This window comes from Oncorhynchus keta, chromosome 11 (assembly GCF_023373465.1).
Source record: "Oncorhynchus keta strain PuntledgeMale-10-30-2019 chromosome 11, Oket_V2, whole genome shotgun sequence".
Lineage (NCBI taxonomy): Eukaryota > Metazoa > Chordata > Actinopteri > Salmoniformes > Salmonidae > Oncorhynchus > Oncorhynchus keta.
In genome coordinates this window covers 5,622,109-5,633,966 of record NC_068431.1, presented here as the reverse complement: position 1 = coordinate 5,633,966, position 11,858 = coordinate 5,622,109, and the positions used below count along the sequence as shown (strand labels likewise).

Genomic DNA, 11,858 nt, shown 5'->3' with positions numbered 1-11,858 from the left:
CTCTAGTGGTGGGATGATTATTTTTAACGTCATTATTGTAGAAATATTGTTACTAAGAAGTTTAAAAATATATATATATTAGCATTTTCTCTCCTAGTGCATAAACAAATCATAAGACATAGTTGACATGAACCCAAATTTACAAGGTCAAATGTACAAGGTCACAGGGCGGCAGGGTAGCCTAGTGGTTAGAGCGTTGGACTAGTAACCGAAAGGTTGCAAGTTCAAATCCCTGAACTGACAAGGTACAAATCTGTCGTTCTGTCCCTGAACAGGCAGTTAACCCACTGTTCCTAGGACGTCATTGAAAATAATAATTTGTTCTTAATTTGTTCTTGCCTAATAAAATAAAGGTAAAAAAAATAAACTGCCTACATCTAGGAGTTTAATGAATGAAAAAAATAAATCAACCAAATTTTGAAATGTTCCAAGGTTTTATTTGTTTAACACAGTGTTGTTTAGCAGAACTTAAATACCACTATAAGATGCAACATTCCCATCTCTTTATCTTTGTGTTTGATATTGATTTCAATATTTCACATACAATAAATAAAGCATGAATAAAGCATTTACCTTAAACAAAATTAGAATTTTCAAAATTATGAAAATGAATCAAGCCGTTCTGACAAACAAGAACACACCAATGAAGTCACGAAAAGAAAAAAAGTCTCACACCAACTAAAATAATTAGTGCCATGTAGGATGTGGGGAGGCAGGTAGCCTAGTGGTTAGAGCGTTGGACTAGTAACCAAAAGGTTGCTAGATCGAATCCCCGAGTTGACAAGGCAGTTAAACCCACAGTTCCTAGACCTACATTGAAAATAAGAGTTTGTTCTCAACTGACTTGCCTTGTTAAATTAAAAAAAAATGTTTGTTTAATTAACAGATGATGTAGCATGCCACAGAAAGACTGTATTAGTGAGGCTGGGATAACTAGGAGAGCAATACATGACATTTCCACAAATCAGACTTATTCAGCACAGATAATAAACAAGCTTATAAGACCCCGACACTGAATAGCGGTGACAAAACACACTTTCCAAAAAGACAATCCTAAGCAATTGTTCTCCCTAGTTCAGATGACACAATTGACCTCTTTTAATAAGAGCTTGCACATGTACAGATAAAGTCAACCATGTCTTTAAAGCATAAAAGGGTGCAAAAACAAAACACTGGAAGACAAGTGCTTCTCCTGTCTTCCATACGAGATCGATTAATTCACTTGAAACAAACAAAATCGCAAAGTAACTGAACCACTTATGTAAACACTGTTACTTAAACAGTAACTTAAAAGCAGCTCCTATGGACAAGATTAATATGTAATATGTTTAAATATACAACAGATAGGTGCAGTGACATGTGTTGTTTTACTGGATAGTAAGAGGGCCAGAACACAAATGCATGTTATGTTACCTTGTTCAACCAGTAAGTTCTGTCTTCCTCTCTTATCCACCTGCAGACCCTGCACCTCGAACACCCTCCCCTATGGGGTGTACTGACTCAGGATGGGACATGGTTGGGAGGTAGGGTGAAGGATCACTATCAGGGGTCATGCCCTCCTCTGTCACCCAGAGAGGGGGTGACATTTACAGTGCCATAGCACGGCGACCTCCAGTCCATCAGGGAGTATCAGTCTCTTCTGAACTAAGCAACAGCAAGATCGCGTGACTGAGGATGAAGGTGAAGAAGTAGACACAGAGGTCGGCGAAGACGTCAGCCATCTTCCTGTAGGTGTCCATGAAGCGGTTGATGACCTCAGCGGGGATTCCAGACAGCAGGAGGGCGGCGGTCAGCACTGTGGTCTGCATCTTCTTCTCAACCTGGCGGAAAGTTATTACACATTTATGTATCTATAATAATACTGCACAGGATATGACCACATACATCTGACCCATTTGTTATAGCTGTGCTCCATTCACTACATAGTAACGGTGTAGCTGTATCTCAAACCTTTGGAAAATACTTGTACAACCCCATGTAGGCCAGTTCGAGGGTGAGAAATGGTGCGAATATGGACTGCAAAAAGAAGAAAAGAGTACAACCTAGTTAGTGAAATGCTACAGGTCTACTCTCATATCACAATCAGTGGTATCGAAGACAGAATTGGTCCGTGGTATTGAACAAATTCAAAAACCTCAAAGGGAAGATGCAACACTTTTCTGATCCGACTCACCAGATACTTGCAGACAAAACCTCTGACAAAGATGGCGAGGAGGACACTGCCGACAAGCCTGAAGAGCCTGAAGGAGTCCAACTCTTCTGGGTCGGACCCAGCTGCATCCTGGGCCTGATTCTCATTGGCGAGTTGGCCTCTGAGCTTCATGGCGTCATCAAAGCGGGATAAATACTTCTGCAACCCTCTGCGTGGGGATTCGGAATGGCTGGGCTCATCAGCTGCCAGCTGGGCCTCTCCCCGTGGCCTTTGTCGGACCCCTGGAGTCACATCCTTGTCTACACCCAGCACCTCGCTGCTGTCTGGCAGGGGAGAGCCTTTCCTCTCTGGAAGATCGCTGTGGGGGTGGCTGCTGCCTACTGCCTCTGGGAGGAATGGAGACAGTCTTGGGGATGAGGATGCTGACCACGGCTTGTTCCTGTCCAAGTCCAGGTGGAACCTAGGCTCTGTGACACGACTTGACGCTCCTGTATGAGACGGCATTGTCAGTTTAATGGATTAGGCTAACTAGACTTCTCTGTGAAGTGAGATACGAACATAGAGATTCTATATATGGATATACACAGTACCAGAATATTTTTCAAAAGTTTCTTTATTTTTTACTATTTTCTACATTGCAGAAATAGTGAAGACATCAAAACTATGAAATAACACATGGAATCATGTAGTAACGCCCCCCAAAAAGTGTTAAATCAAATTATATTTTAGATGATTTTAGATTCTTCAAAGTAGCCACCCTTTGCCTTGATGACAGCTTCACACACTCTTGGCATTCTCTCAACCAGCTTCACCTGGAATGCAGGTCTTGAAGGAGTTCCCACATATGCTGAGCACTTGTTGGATGCTTTTCCGTCACTCTGTGGTCCAACTCATCCCAAACCATCTCAATTGGGTTGAGGTCGGGTGATTGTGGAGGCCAGGTCATCTGATGCAGCATTCCCCTTCTTGATCAAATAGCCCTTACACAGCTTGGAGGTGTGTTGGGTCATTGTCCTGTAGGAAAAACAAATGATAGTCCCACTAAGTGCAAACCAGATGGGATGGCGTATATCGTTGCAGAATGCTGTGGTAGCCATGCTGGTAAAGTGTGCCTTGAATTCTAAATAAATCCTGACAGTGTCACCAGCACTGTCACACATCCTCCTCCATGCTTCACGGTGGGAACCACACATGCAGAGATCATCATTCACCTACTCTGTGTTTCACAAAAGACACAGCGGATGGAACCAAAAATCTCAAAATATGGACTCATCAGACCAAAGGACAGATTTCCACCGGGCTAATGTCCATTGCTCATTTTTCTTGGCCGAAGCAAGTCTCTTCTTCTTATTGGTGTCCTTTAGTAGTGGTTTCTTCGCAGCAATTCGACCATGAAGGCCTGATTCACGCAGTCTCGTCTGTTACTTGAACTCTTTTGAAGCATTTATTTGGGCTGCAATCTGAGGTGCAGTTAACTCTATTGAACTTATCCTCTGCAGCAGAGGTAACTCTGGGTCTCCCTTTTCTGTGGCGGTCCTCATGAGAGACAGTTTCATCATAGAGCTTGATGGGTTTTGCGACTTCACAAATGTTCCACATTAGGTGACCTTCATGTCTTAAAGTAATGATGGACTGTCGATTCTCGTTGCTTATTTGAGCTGTTCTTGCCATAATATGCACTTGATCACCCCTACCATGTCTCAACACAACTGATTGGCTGAAACGCATTTCAGGAAATCAATTCCTCAAATGAATAATGAAGCTGCTTGGGCGTGTGCAAAGCTCTCAAGACAAAGGGTGGCTACTTTAAAGAAATCCAAAATATATGACATTCTTCAACACTTTTTGATTACTACACGATTCCATGTGTTATTTCATAGTGTTGATGTCTTCACTATTATTCTACAATGTAGAAAATAGTAAAATAATGAAAAACGCCTGAATGAGTAGGTGTCCAAACTTTTGACTGATACTAATATATATAAATAAATGCACATTTATATTAGTAAGCTTTTTTATATATTACAGAAGGGCACTGAATTGTCATGACTACAGTACATTCCACACTGACGCAAGGTTTCTCTTCAACTCACTGCACCATTATGATCCCTAGCTAGCTCAGTAAGTGTGTACTGTGCAGCTAACATTTAGATGGTAACAAGCTACCGTTAGTTGCCAGTTTCGATGGTAGAGCTAATAAACTAACAGGCAATGCAATCTGCTTGTCTGATCAGCCAGCAAACCATTTACCATCAGTTAGATTCTCCTTACCGTTCTTTTCAGCTTCAGCTTTGGTGAAACCCACGATTCTGTTCATTCGGTCTTCGGAATTCATGAGCAATTTTCGCCTCCGAATTTCTGCTCTTCTTTGTGCAGCAGAAAAACTAGTTTTCTCTTCGGGGGCGTCCATAGTTTCAGAAATAATACGACTATTTGATATATAAGACACACTATTTTCTGATCTGTGTAACCGTGCACACAAATCCTTAGATTATTACAACAGAGAACAGCGAACACTAAGTGGGACACGTCATAATGGGCCCTATTGTCAGTGTAAATGCGCACATTGATGATCTCATTCCGCGTTCACGTCCTACCGGAAACTCAGAATATCCGAGTTCAAATTAATTTAAGTTATTTGCTTAGAGATTTTTCTTTTTCTTTTTGGTGTGAATTTCCGGCAGACGAGGTGCTGTGTTATGTATTTCTGCCTTTCGCAGGTCGGAGTGTGGATTTCACATTTTGGTCACAAGAAAAGGGGAATGGCAGAAATACACAACACAGCACATTTGAAACATTTGAATTGCACCACCATCTAACCCTGCACCAAAACACAACAGGAGGCTGCTGAGGGGAGAACGGCTCATAATAATGTCCGGAACGGAGCAAATGGAATGGGATCAAACATCTGGAAATCATGTTTGATGTATTGGTAACCATTACACTATTTCCAATCCAGTCATTACCACAAGCCCATTCTCCCCAATTAAGGTGTCACCAACCTCCTGTGGAGCCTCCACTATCCCCCCAAAAAACAACCACCCATCCCACTACTTTGGGCCTAAATGATCCTACACCAGGCTGTCGGACTGGGAGGATGGAACCCCTTCTTTCAAAACTCCCTGTAGATCATCTGCACTACATTACATTACATTTAAGTCATTTAGCAGACGCTCTTATCCAGAGCGACTTACAAATTGGTGCATTCACCTTATGACATCCAGTGGAACAGCCACTTTACAATAGTGCATCTAAATCTTTTAAGGGGGTGACACTAAAATATCACACCTCAATGTTTCTCTGCTGCTTCAACTACCTCATCTATCTTCTGTGCTTTCCGCTCCATCAGTGCAGTGCAGTTGATCACCATGGCTATAAAACGCAAGAAATCCAACCTTACTAAAACTCATCCCTTCTGGCTCTCCCTCTCTTCAAGCCTACTCACCAGTTGAATCCCTCACCCTTTGGCTATCCTCTACAGTCCTTACTGCTTCAGCATAATGAAACCTTCTTCCCCACTCAAACTCTGGAAATCTCAACTTGTCTCTCTCGTACAGGGCACTTCGGATCTCCAGCTGCATGTGTGCCCTCCACAGTTTACACAAAGTGCTTTCCCAACCACATCTTCACACTGCCCTCTGACAATGCTATCCTGAGAACAAACCAAGTGGAGTTACTTTTAGGACTCCCGAGTGGCGCAGCAGTCTAAGGCACTGCATATTGAAAGCATCACTACAGACCCTGGTTCAATTCCAGGCTGTATTCCAACCGGCTGTGATTGGGCGTCCCATAGGGCGGCGCACAATTGGCCCAGTGTCATCCAGATTAGAGTTTGGCCAGGGTAGACTGTCATTGTAAATCAGAATTAGTCCGTAATTGACTTGCCCAGTTAAAAAAATAGCAGGTAGAAACTCTATCAAAGCTCAACAAGGACAGGGTATTCTGCATCTCATGAAATGCTGGGCATCACAAACACCAGTAATATTATTTTTCATCACTCAACACCACCCCAATGATTATTATTTTGAGCGACATGATGCGGAGCACCTGCTCCTGGAGAGCAAAGCAAGACACAGGTTGACCCCCGGAATACGTGATGCGGAGCATCTTCTCCGGAGAGCAAAGCACGACACAGATTGACCCCCGGAATACGTGATGCGGAGCACCTTCTCCGGAGAGCAAAGCACGACACAGGTTGACCCCCGGAATACGTGATGCGGAGCACCTTCTCCGGAGAGCAAAGCACGACACAGATTGACCCCCGGAATACGTGATGCGGAGCACCTTCTCCGGAGAGCAAAGCACGACACAGGTTGACCCCCGGAATACGTGATGCGGAGCACCTTCTCCGGAGAGCAAAGCACGACACAGGTTGACCCCCGGAACACGTGATGCGGAGCACCTGCTGCCTCTGGACGGACGATGCGCAAAATAAATCAACACAATTCCATTTCCCGAGACTATGACAAATGTAACAGTTCCCAGTTTGTTCATCACCCAGCTTCATACAACATATGTGTTGGCCAAAAAAACATGGATCCACTTTCTGCTAAAAATCTCACTCCTAACGGTCCATAATCATTTCTGGTTTGTTCATCGGGGCAAAGCTAGGAAGTCTCCACCACACCCGTTGCCACAGGTAAGGTTGACCTCATCTTGGTCAGGCTCAACTTCAGAGCAATCATTACTACCGGCTGACTCCACCTCGAGATCCTTACGGTTCTCAAGAGAGTAGGTAAAAGTAACTCCACTTGGTTTGTACTCAGGAGATGTCCTCGTGTCATCACACTCCCTACCTTCCTCCCCACCCTACAGACTCCCTACCTTCCTCCCCTATAGACTAGAGGAGCTTACTGGGAAACTCGGAACTCATGTTTCTTCAACGAACTTCCAAGTCAGAAATGTCCGAGTTTCGATGAGCACATGAACGTGTCATCACCCTTTCAATATAATGCCCGGAGACCAATGGTGCGTTCTTGACAACTCGGAACTTCAACCTAGCTCGGAATTCGGGAATCTCCAACCTCCGAATTCAGTGCCTTCAAAACAATTGGGAGCTAATAAAAAACCATTTCTGACTGGAAAAATGAGTTTTGAACGGTCATCCAACTTGGAATTACTAGTCGTAAACTCGGGCGTCATTCCGCTTTCAAAACAACTGGGAACTCTGGATAAAATTAGCTCGGACTGGGAAAAATAATTTTTGAATGGTCATCTAACTCGGAATTCTAAGTCGGAACTCTTTCTACGTCGTGATTTGACCTCGTTTTTTTCCGAGTTCCCAGTTGTCTTGAAAGCGCCATCGTCATAGAACTCCGACTTCTCTGACATGAAGGTCACTGACGTGCGGATCCTAAGATCCCCCATTCTGAGCTCGTTTTTCCCGAATCCCCAATTCGCTTGAACGCACCAAACGCTTATATAGCGCAGAAGACTGGCCAGCCACATGCTTGCTCATTCGATTAGTCTTGTGATCGACCTGAAGACGCCTTTCTCAATGTCGAAGTTATGTCTTAGAAATGCTTCATTGGTGTTTAACGTTAGTTATTGGTACACTGCTGCCACTTGAGTCTTGCAATGCTCCTGAACTGGTCATTAACTCTCAAGTAGCTAGATTGGTAGTTGTGGAGGGTTTGGGCCTTGCAGAACCATGCACGTGGGGAACTGGAGAAACGTAAAACCATTCCGGGGGTAAGTTTGTTTGGCGCGGATGTTACTGAATTAACTGCATAATGCATAACTAACGTGGTCGATTTTTGACAATTTATGGATGTGATCTAGTAAGACGAAGATTCCTAAACTGTTAGCCATCTGATCCACGAACACGGAAACCCAGTTTACGCAATGGAAATTAGCATGGGTAACTGTAGCCGATTAAACTCAACTCCGCGCTTTATGATTGAGCTAAGGGGCGACTGGTGTTGACGAACTGGCGCTGCTCATACGTTACATAACATGGAAGTTAACTACTGATTTCAGCACCCATAGAATATCCCGAAATTACAGACATGTTGTTTGTAATTGCGGCCTGTTCTTTGGGCGCTGAAGTCGTTTTATTTTTTTGTTGGTAGACGTCACTGTTGTGACGTCGGAGCTCCAGTCTGCTCATAGTTGCAGCTCAACTCCATCTTAAATCGAGGCGTTTAGTTGGCTAAGTTAGCTAGTCCACACGTTGTTTTTTTTCAACGCAAGTCCTGTTAGTCCTCATGCATTAACCAAATTGTACATCAGTTCTAGATTCGGGAGCCCACTCCTTCTGGACCTGGCCAGGGCGGTGTGAACTGGAGCATACCCCATTGACTGCACATGGCTGGTAAATTCACCTGGCTATTGAGGCCTGACTAGTAGTCTAGTTGGGTATTCAATGGTAAATTGTTTATAATTTTAAACGAATTGGTGTCTAGTCCTCTGATCAATGACTTTGAATAGGCACCATGGCCACAGCTGGCAGTGATGAAAGCTTGAATAGGAAGAGTTTGATGCAGCAACTGATGATTTCAACTACTTCTGAGCAACAGCTGTGTTAAGAGATCTTCAGCCATGTTCAGGAGATAATTGTTTTCATATCGTAATCTCCCCCTGTGATTTTGTTTTGAACAGGAGTGATTACCGCCCCAATGAGTTGATGACTAGAAGACTCAAGGTAAGACTACCACACCCATTTCACCTAGACTTAACTTTGACATTTTATCGTGGTATCCGTCTAGTCTCGTTGTGACTAAACTGAAAATAGCTGGAATTACCGTCAGATTGTTTAGTGGTGATAATTTGGTTTTCTGAACCTGACCTGGCAGTTACTTTAATATTTACTTTAGTTTCTTCCCCACTCTTGAGCTGCTTCTGAATAGATGATAGTATTCATATTCTCATAACCCTTGTGATTTTGTTTTTAACAAAAGGTGTTAAACCACCCCAATGGGTTGATGGCAAGTAGACGAGTATTCTGGTAAGGTAAGTCTATCACGCTGGCGAAAGCCAACACCCTCACCTGTCCCATTCTCAGGGTAGCTGTAATTTTGTGTTGTGATGAATACTAAAACTGAAAACAGCTGGAATTACCGTCAGATTGTACAGTGGTGATATTCGGTTTTCTGAACATGACCTGGCTCCGACTGGAAAAATTGGAACTTGCCTATATAACATTATCACATATTGTAATCTTAGATTCTCTACTTTTCAGGTGGTGTCCCTTTGAATAACACACCTGCAAGTTCTCCCTGGACTGGACATGTGGACGGTAAGGACATTCACTCTGGGCTCAAGCTGCCTGTGCTTAGTCACCTGTGTTTATACTAAAAAATAATAACAGTGGGTTAACTGCCTGTTCAGGGGCAGAATGACAGATTTGTACCTTGTCAGCTCTGGGATTTGAACTTGACACCTTTCGGCTAGTAGCCCAAGCTCTAATCACTAGGCTACCCTGCTGCCCCTATGATGAGTACTAAAAGTGAAAATAGCTGGAATTACCTGCAGATTGTATAGTGGTGACATTTGAGCGTTTTTTAATTTGACACCTCTAGGTTTCTTTCAACTAATTATTTATTAATTTTCCGTCTTCCTCGTCTGTTCGGTTGCCCCTTGCTGATTCTCAGCTCCCATCGATACTTCAGGTGAGTAGTCACTTTCACAATCTGTCAAACCCTGTTCTATATCTATGGCGTGTTTCTTTATGGGTCCTGGTGTGGTAATGATGACTACTAAACTGAAAACAGCTGGAATTACCGTCAGAATGGTTAGTGGTGATTCGGTTTTCTGAACACATCAAGTGGCAGTTATTGACTTGACCGGAGTTCAATGTATTAAAATGGGAATTAACTCTTAACAATACTCATACATTTTCAGATTCTCTTCCACGTGGCCGGAGTTTCCAAGATGGCCGGCGCTTCATTTCTTCCTCTGGTAACTTGCCACAGAACTGCCACTAGAGGCCAGTGTTAAGATCAACAATTGATCTTACACATATATCCTGAGGGCACAATTTCTGCAGCAGCCCTGCCTTTAAATGTTATAATAAATACTATGGATAATAAAATGATCAGCACAATAGTTTATTGATCTCTCCAAAGCCTTAGATACTGTTGATCATTCCTTATTGCATGGACTCCTTTAATGGGTTGGGTGAAGCAGCATTTAACTGGTTCCATAAGTACCTGACTGATAGGACTTCATGTATTACTTGCTGATGGTCTACGATCTCTCTGCAGTTCCTCGCGGTTCTGTTTCTATGGCTGTTTCATTCTACTGACATGATGGTAAAATAATGGTACAGACCCTGCTTGTGGAGGGTTGTTTTTAGACTTCTCTTTGATTTTCATTGAAATGTTTGTTCTGTATGGTAGGACGTTATATAATATATGATCCTATATTTTTGATACATTGAATATTAATATTGTTAAACTGTTATAAATCTCTTTTACCTCCTTTTTCAGGAAGTGATCAACTGGAAGAAAGGAGTTGTTGTGTGGTAGCCCATATGGGACTCGCCTGGGACATGGATGCCTGAAGACCTAAGGCTCAACATTGTTAATAAATATCACCTGGGCGTATGAGCAGCAGTGTGCAGTGGTTTCCTTTGTCTTTTCCATGTGTGTTCTGCTTTGTTTATTTTGAGGTTTTGCTGACTAATGGTGTTTGTCTGTGATTATAGAAAAGACAGTCAATTCTTTTTGACTTCAATAAATCGGTTTTAACCATGGTCTTTGTTTATCTGCAGTAACTTGTGCATGAATGTGAAATAATCCTGTGATTTATGTCAGGTCAGCAATGAATTTATTAACATGGGTGCAGGAGTTGGCTCAGAATGCTGTTTCCCATGCTGCTGGATAACATTGCACGGCCCTGGTCCGCAAAGGACCCCGGTAAAGGATTGTACAAATTGACAGTTTTGAAGTCAAATGGCGACTTGTTCACCTCGCAGCAGAATGAGGGGATCTTAAATTTTTAAAAAGGTAACTAGGCAAGTCAGTTAAGAACAAATTCTTATTTTCAATGACTGCATAGGAAGTGGGTTAACTACCTTGTTCGGGGGTAGAATGACAGATTTGTACCTTGTCAGCTCGGGGATTTGAACCTGCAACCTTTCGGTTACTAGTCCAATGCTCTAACCACTAAGCTACGCTGCCACATGGAAGAGAATTAGCATTTAATAGAGCTGAGTGCTGAGCTGTAGAAACGGGGTGACCAATGATGTGAGATTCCAGCTAAACCTGCCAAAGTTCATCTTGACCCTACCAGAATACCAAAATGTTTTCCACTGTCAAGGAGGTTCGACTTCTTCGATGAAAAACATTAAGCTCAGCTGACATGGGGACGTGCTGACAGCTCTGGGATTGGCTCAATATTCAGGTATGGTATCCATGCACAAACACTATGGTTATGATGCTTCCCTCCATAGGATGATGAGAACAGCCCTCAGTTTGGTAAAAGGAAAACACTTGCATAGCATTGGACTTGGTTATATTTTTCTATGGTCCAGGACTTTCAGACAATGGGCAATATATTGGAAGTGTCATACAGACTGGGGCTGCTTCCTGGTTGGGATATAGTGTTGCGTCACTGTGTCAATATAAATGGATTTCTTTATTGTACTATGGTTTAGGAAAGATGGCCAGTCCTGTAAGCGCTACCACTCAATTTTCATTTTTCTTCCTGTTGATGGCTGTTCCCCCTCTTACGCTATGGAAGTTATCTCCCAAGGAGAACTTGG

The 11,858-nt window shown here is 42.9% G+C and overlaps 1 protein-coding gene, 1 long non-coding RNA gene and 4 other non-coding genes across 7 annotated transcripts; 5 read left to right on the top strand and 1 right to left on the bottom strand.

Annotated features, from left to right (window-relative positions):
* Positions 1–415: 415 nt before the first annotated feature.
* On the bottom strand, positions 416–4,699 carry camlg (calcium modulating ligand). The gene is made up of 4 exons (XM_035779570.2): positions 4,424–4,699; positions 2,174–2,640; positions 1,951–2,016; positions 416–1,820 (listed from the first exon to the last, which is right to left on the bottom strand). Exons 1-4 carry the CDS (start codon positions 4,560–4,562, stop codon positions 1,620–1,622), a joined length of 873 nt encoding a protein of 290 aa, XP_035635463.1. The 5' UTR covers positions 4,563–4,699; the 3' UTR covers positions 416–1,619.
* Positions 4,700–7,547: 2,848 nt separating this feature from the next.
* Positions 7,548–10,847, top strand: LOC118389740 (uncharacterized). Of its 2 annotated transcripts, none has more exons than XR_004826805.2 (7): positions 7,548–7,843; positions 8,384–8,465; positions 8,753–9,098; positions 9,333–9,389; positions 9,745–9,762; positions 9,995–10,051; positions 10,582–10,847. It is a non-coding gene; the product is annotated as an uncharacterized LOC118389740 (long non-coding RNA). The 2 variants fall into 2 exon arrangements; XR_004826804.2 differs by having other exon boundaries at positions 8,753–9,103.
* On the top strand, positions 8,862–8,934 carry LOC118390817 (small nucleolar RNA SNORD65). Its single transcript, XR_004827017.1, has one exon. It is a non-coding gene; the product is annotated as a small nucleolar RNA SNORD65 (small nucleolar RNA).
* Positions 9,174–9,249, top strand: LOC118390816 (small nucleolar RNA SNORD65). The gene has a single exon (XR_004827016.1). It is a non-coding gene; the product is annotated as a small nucleolar RNA SNORD65 (small nucleolar RNA).
* Positions 9,582–9,659, top strand: LOC118390819 (small nucleolar RNA SNORD65). The gene has a single exon (XR_004827019.1). It is a non-coding gene; the product is annotated as a small nucleolar RNA SNORD65 (small nucleolar RNA).
* Positions 9,838–9,910, top strand: LOC118390818 (small nucleolar RNA SNORD65). The gene has a single exon (XR_004827018.1). It is a non-coding gene; the product is annotated as a small nucleolar RNA SNORD65 (small nucleolar RNA).
* Positions 10,848–11,858: the final 1,011 nt, after the last annotated feature.

Coding starts and splice junctions, on each gene's coding strand:
- camlg (XM_035779570.2), bottom strand. CDS start 4,562: ATGGACGCCCCCGAAGAGAAAACTAGTTTTTCTGCTGCACAAAGAAGA. Junction 2,641..4,423: donor AGCTGAAGCTGAAAAGAACG/GTAAGGAGAATC, acceptor CGTCTCATACAG/GAGCGTCAAGTCGTGTCACA. Junction 1,821..1,950: donor TGTACAAGTATTTTCCAAAG/GTTTGAGATACA, acceptor ACTTTCCGCCAG/GTTGAGAAGAAGATGCAGAC.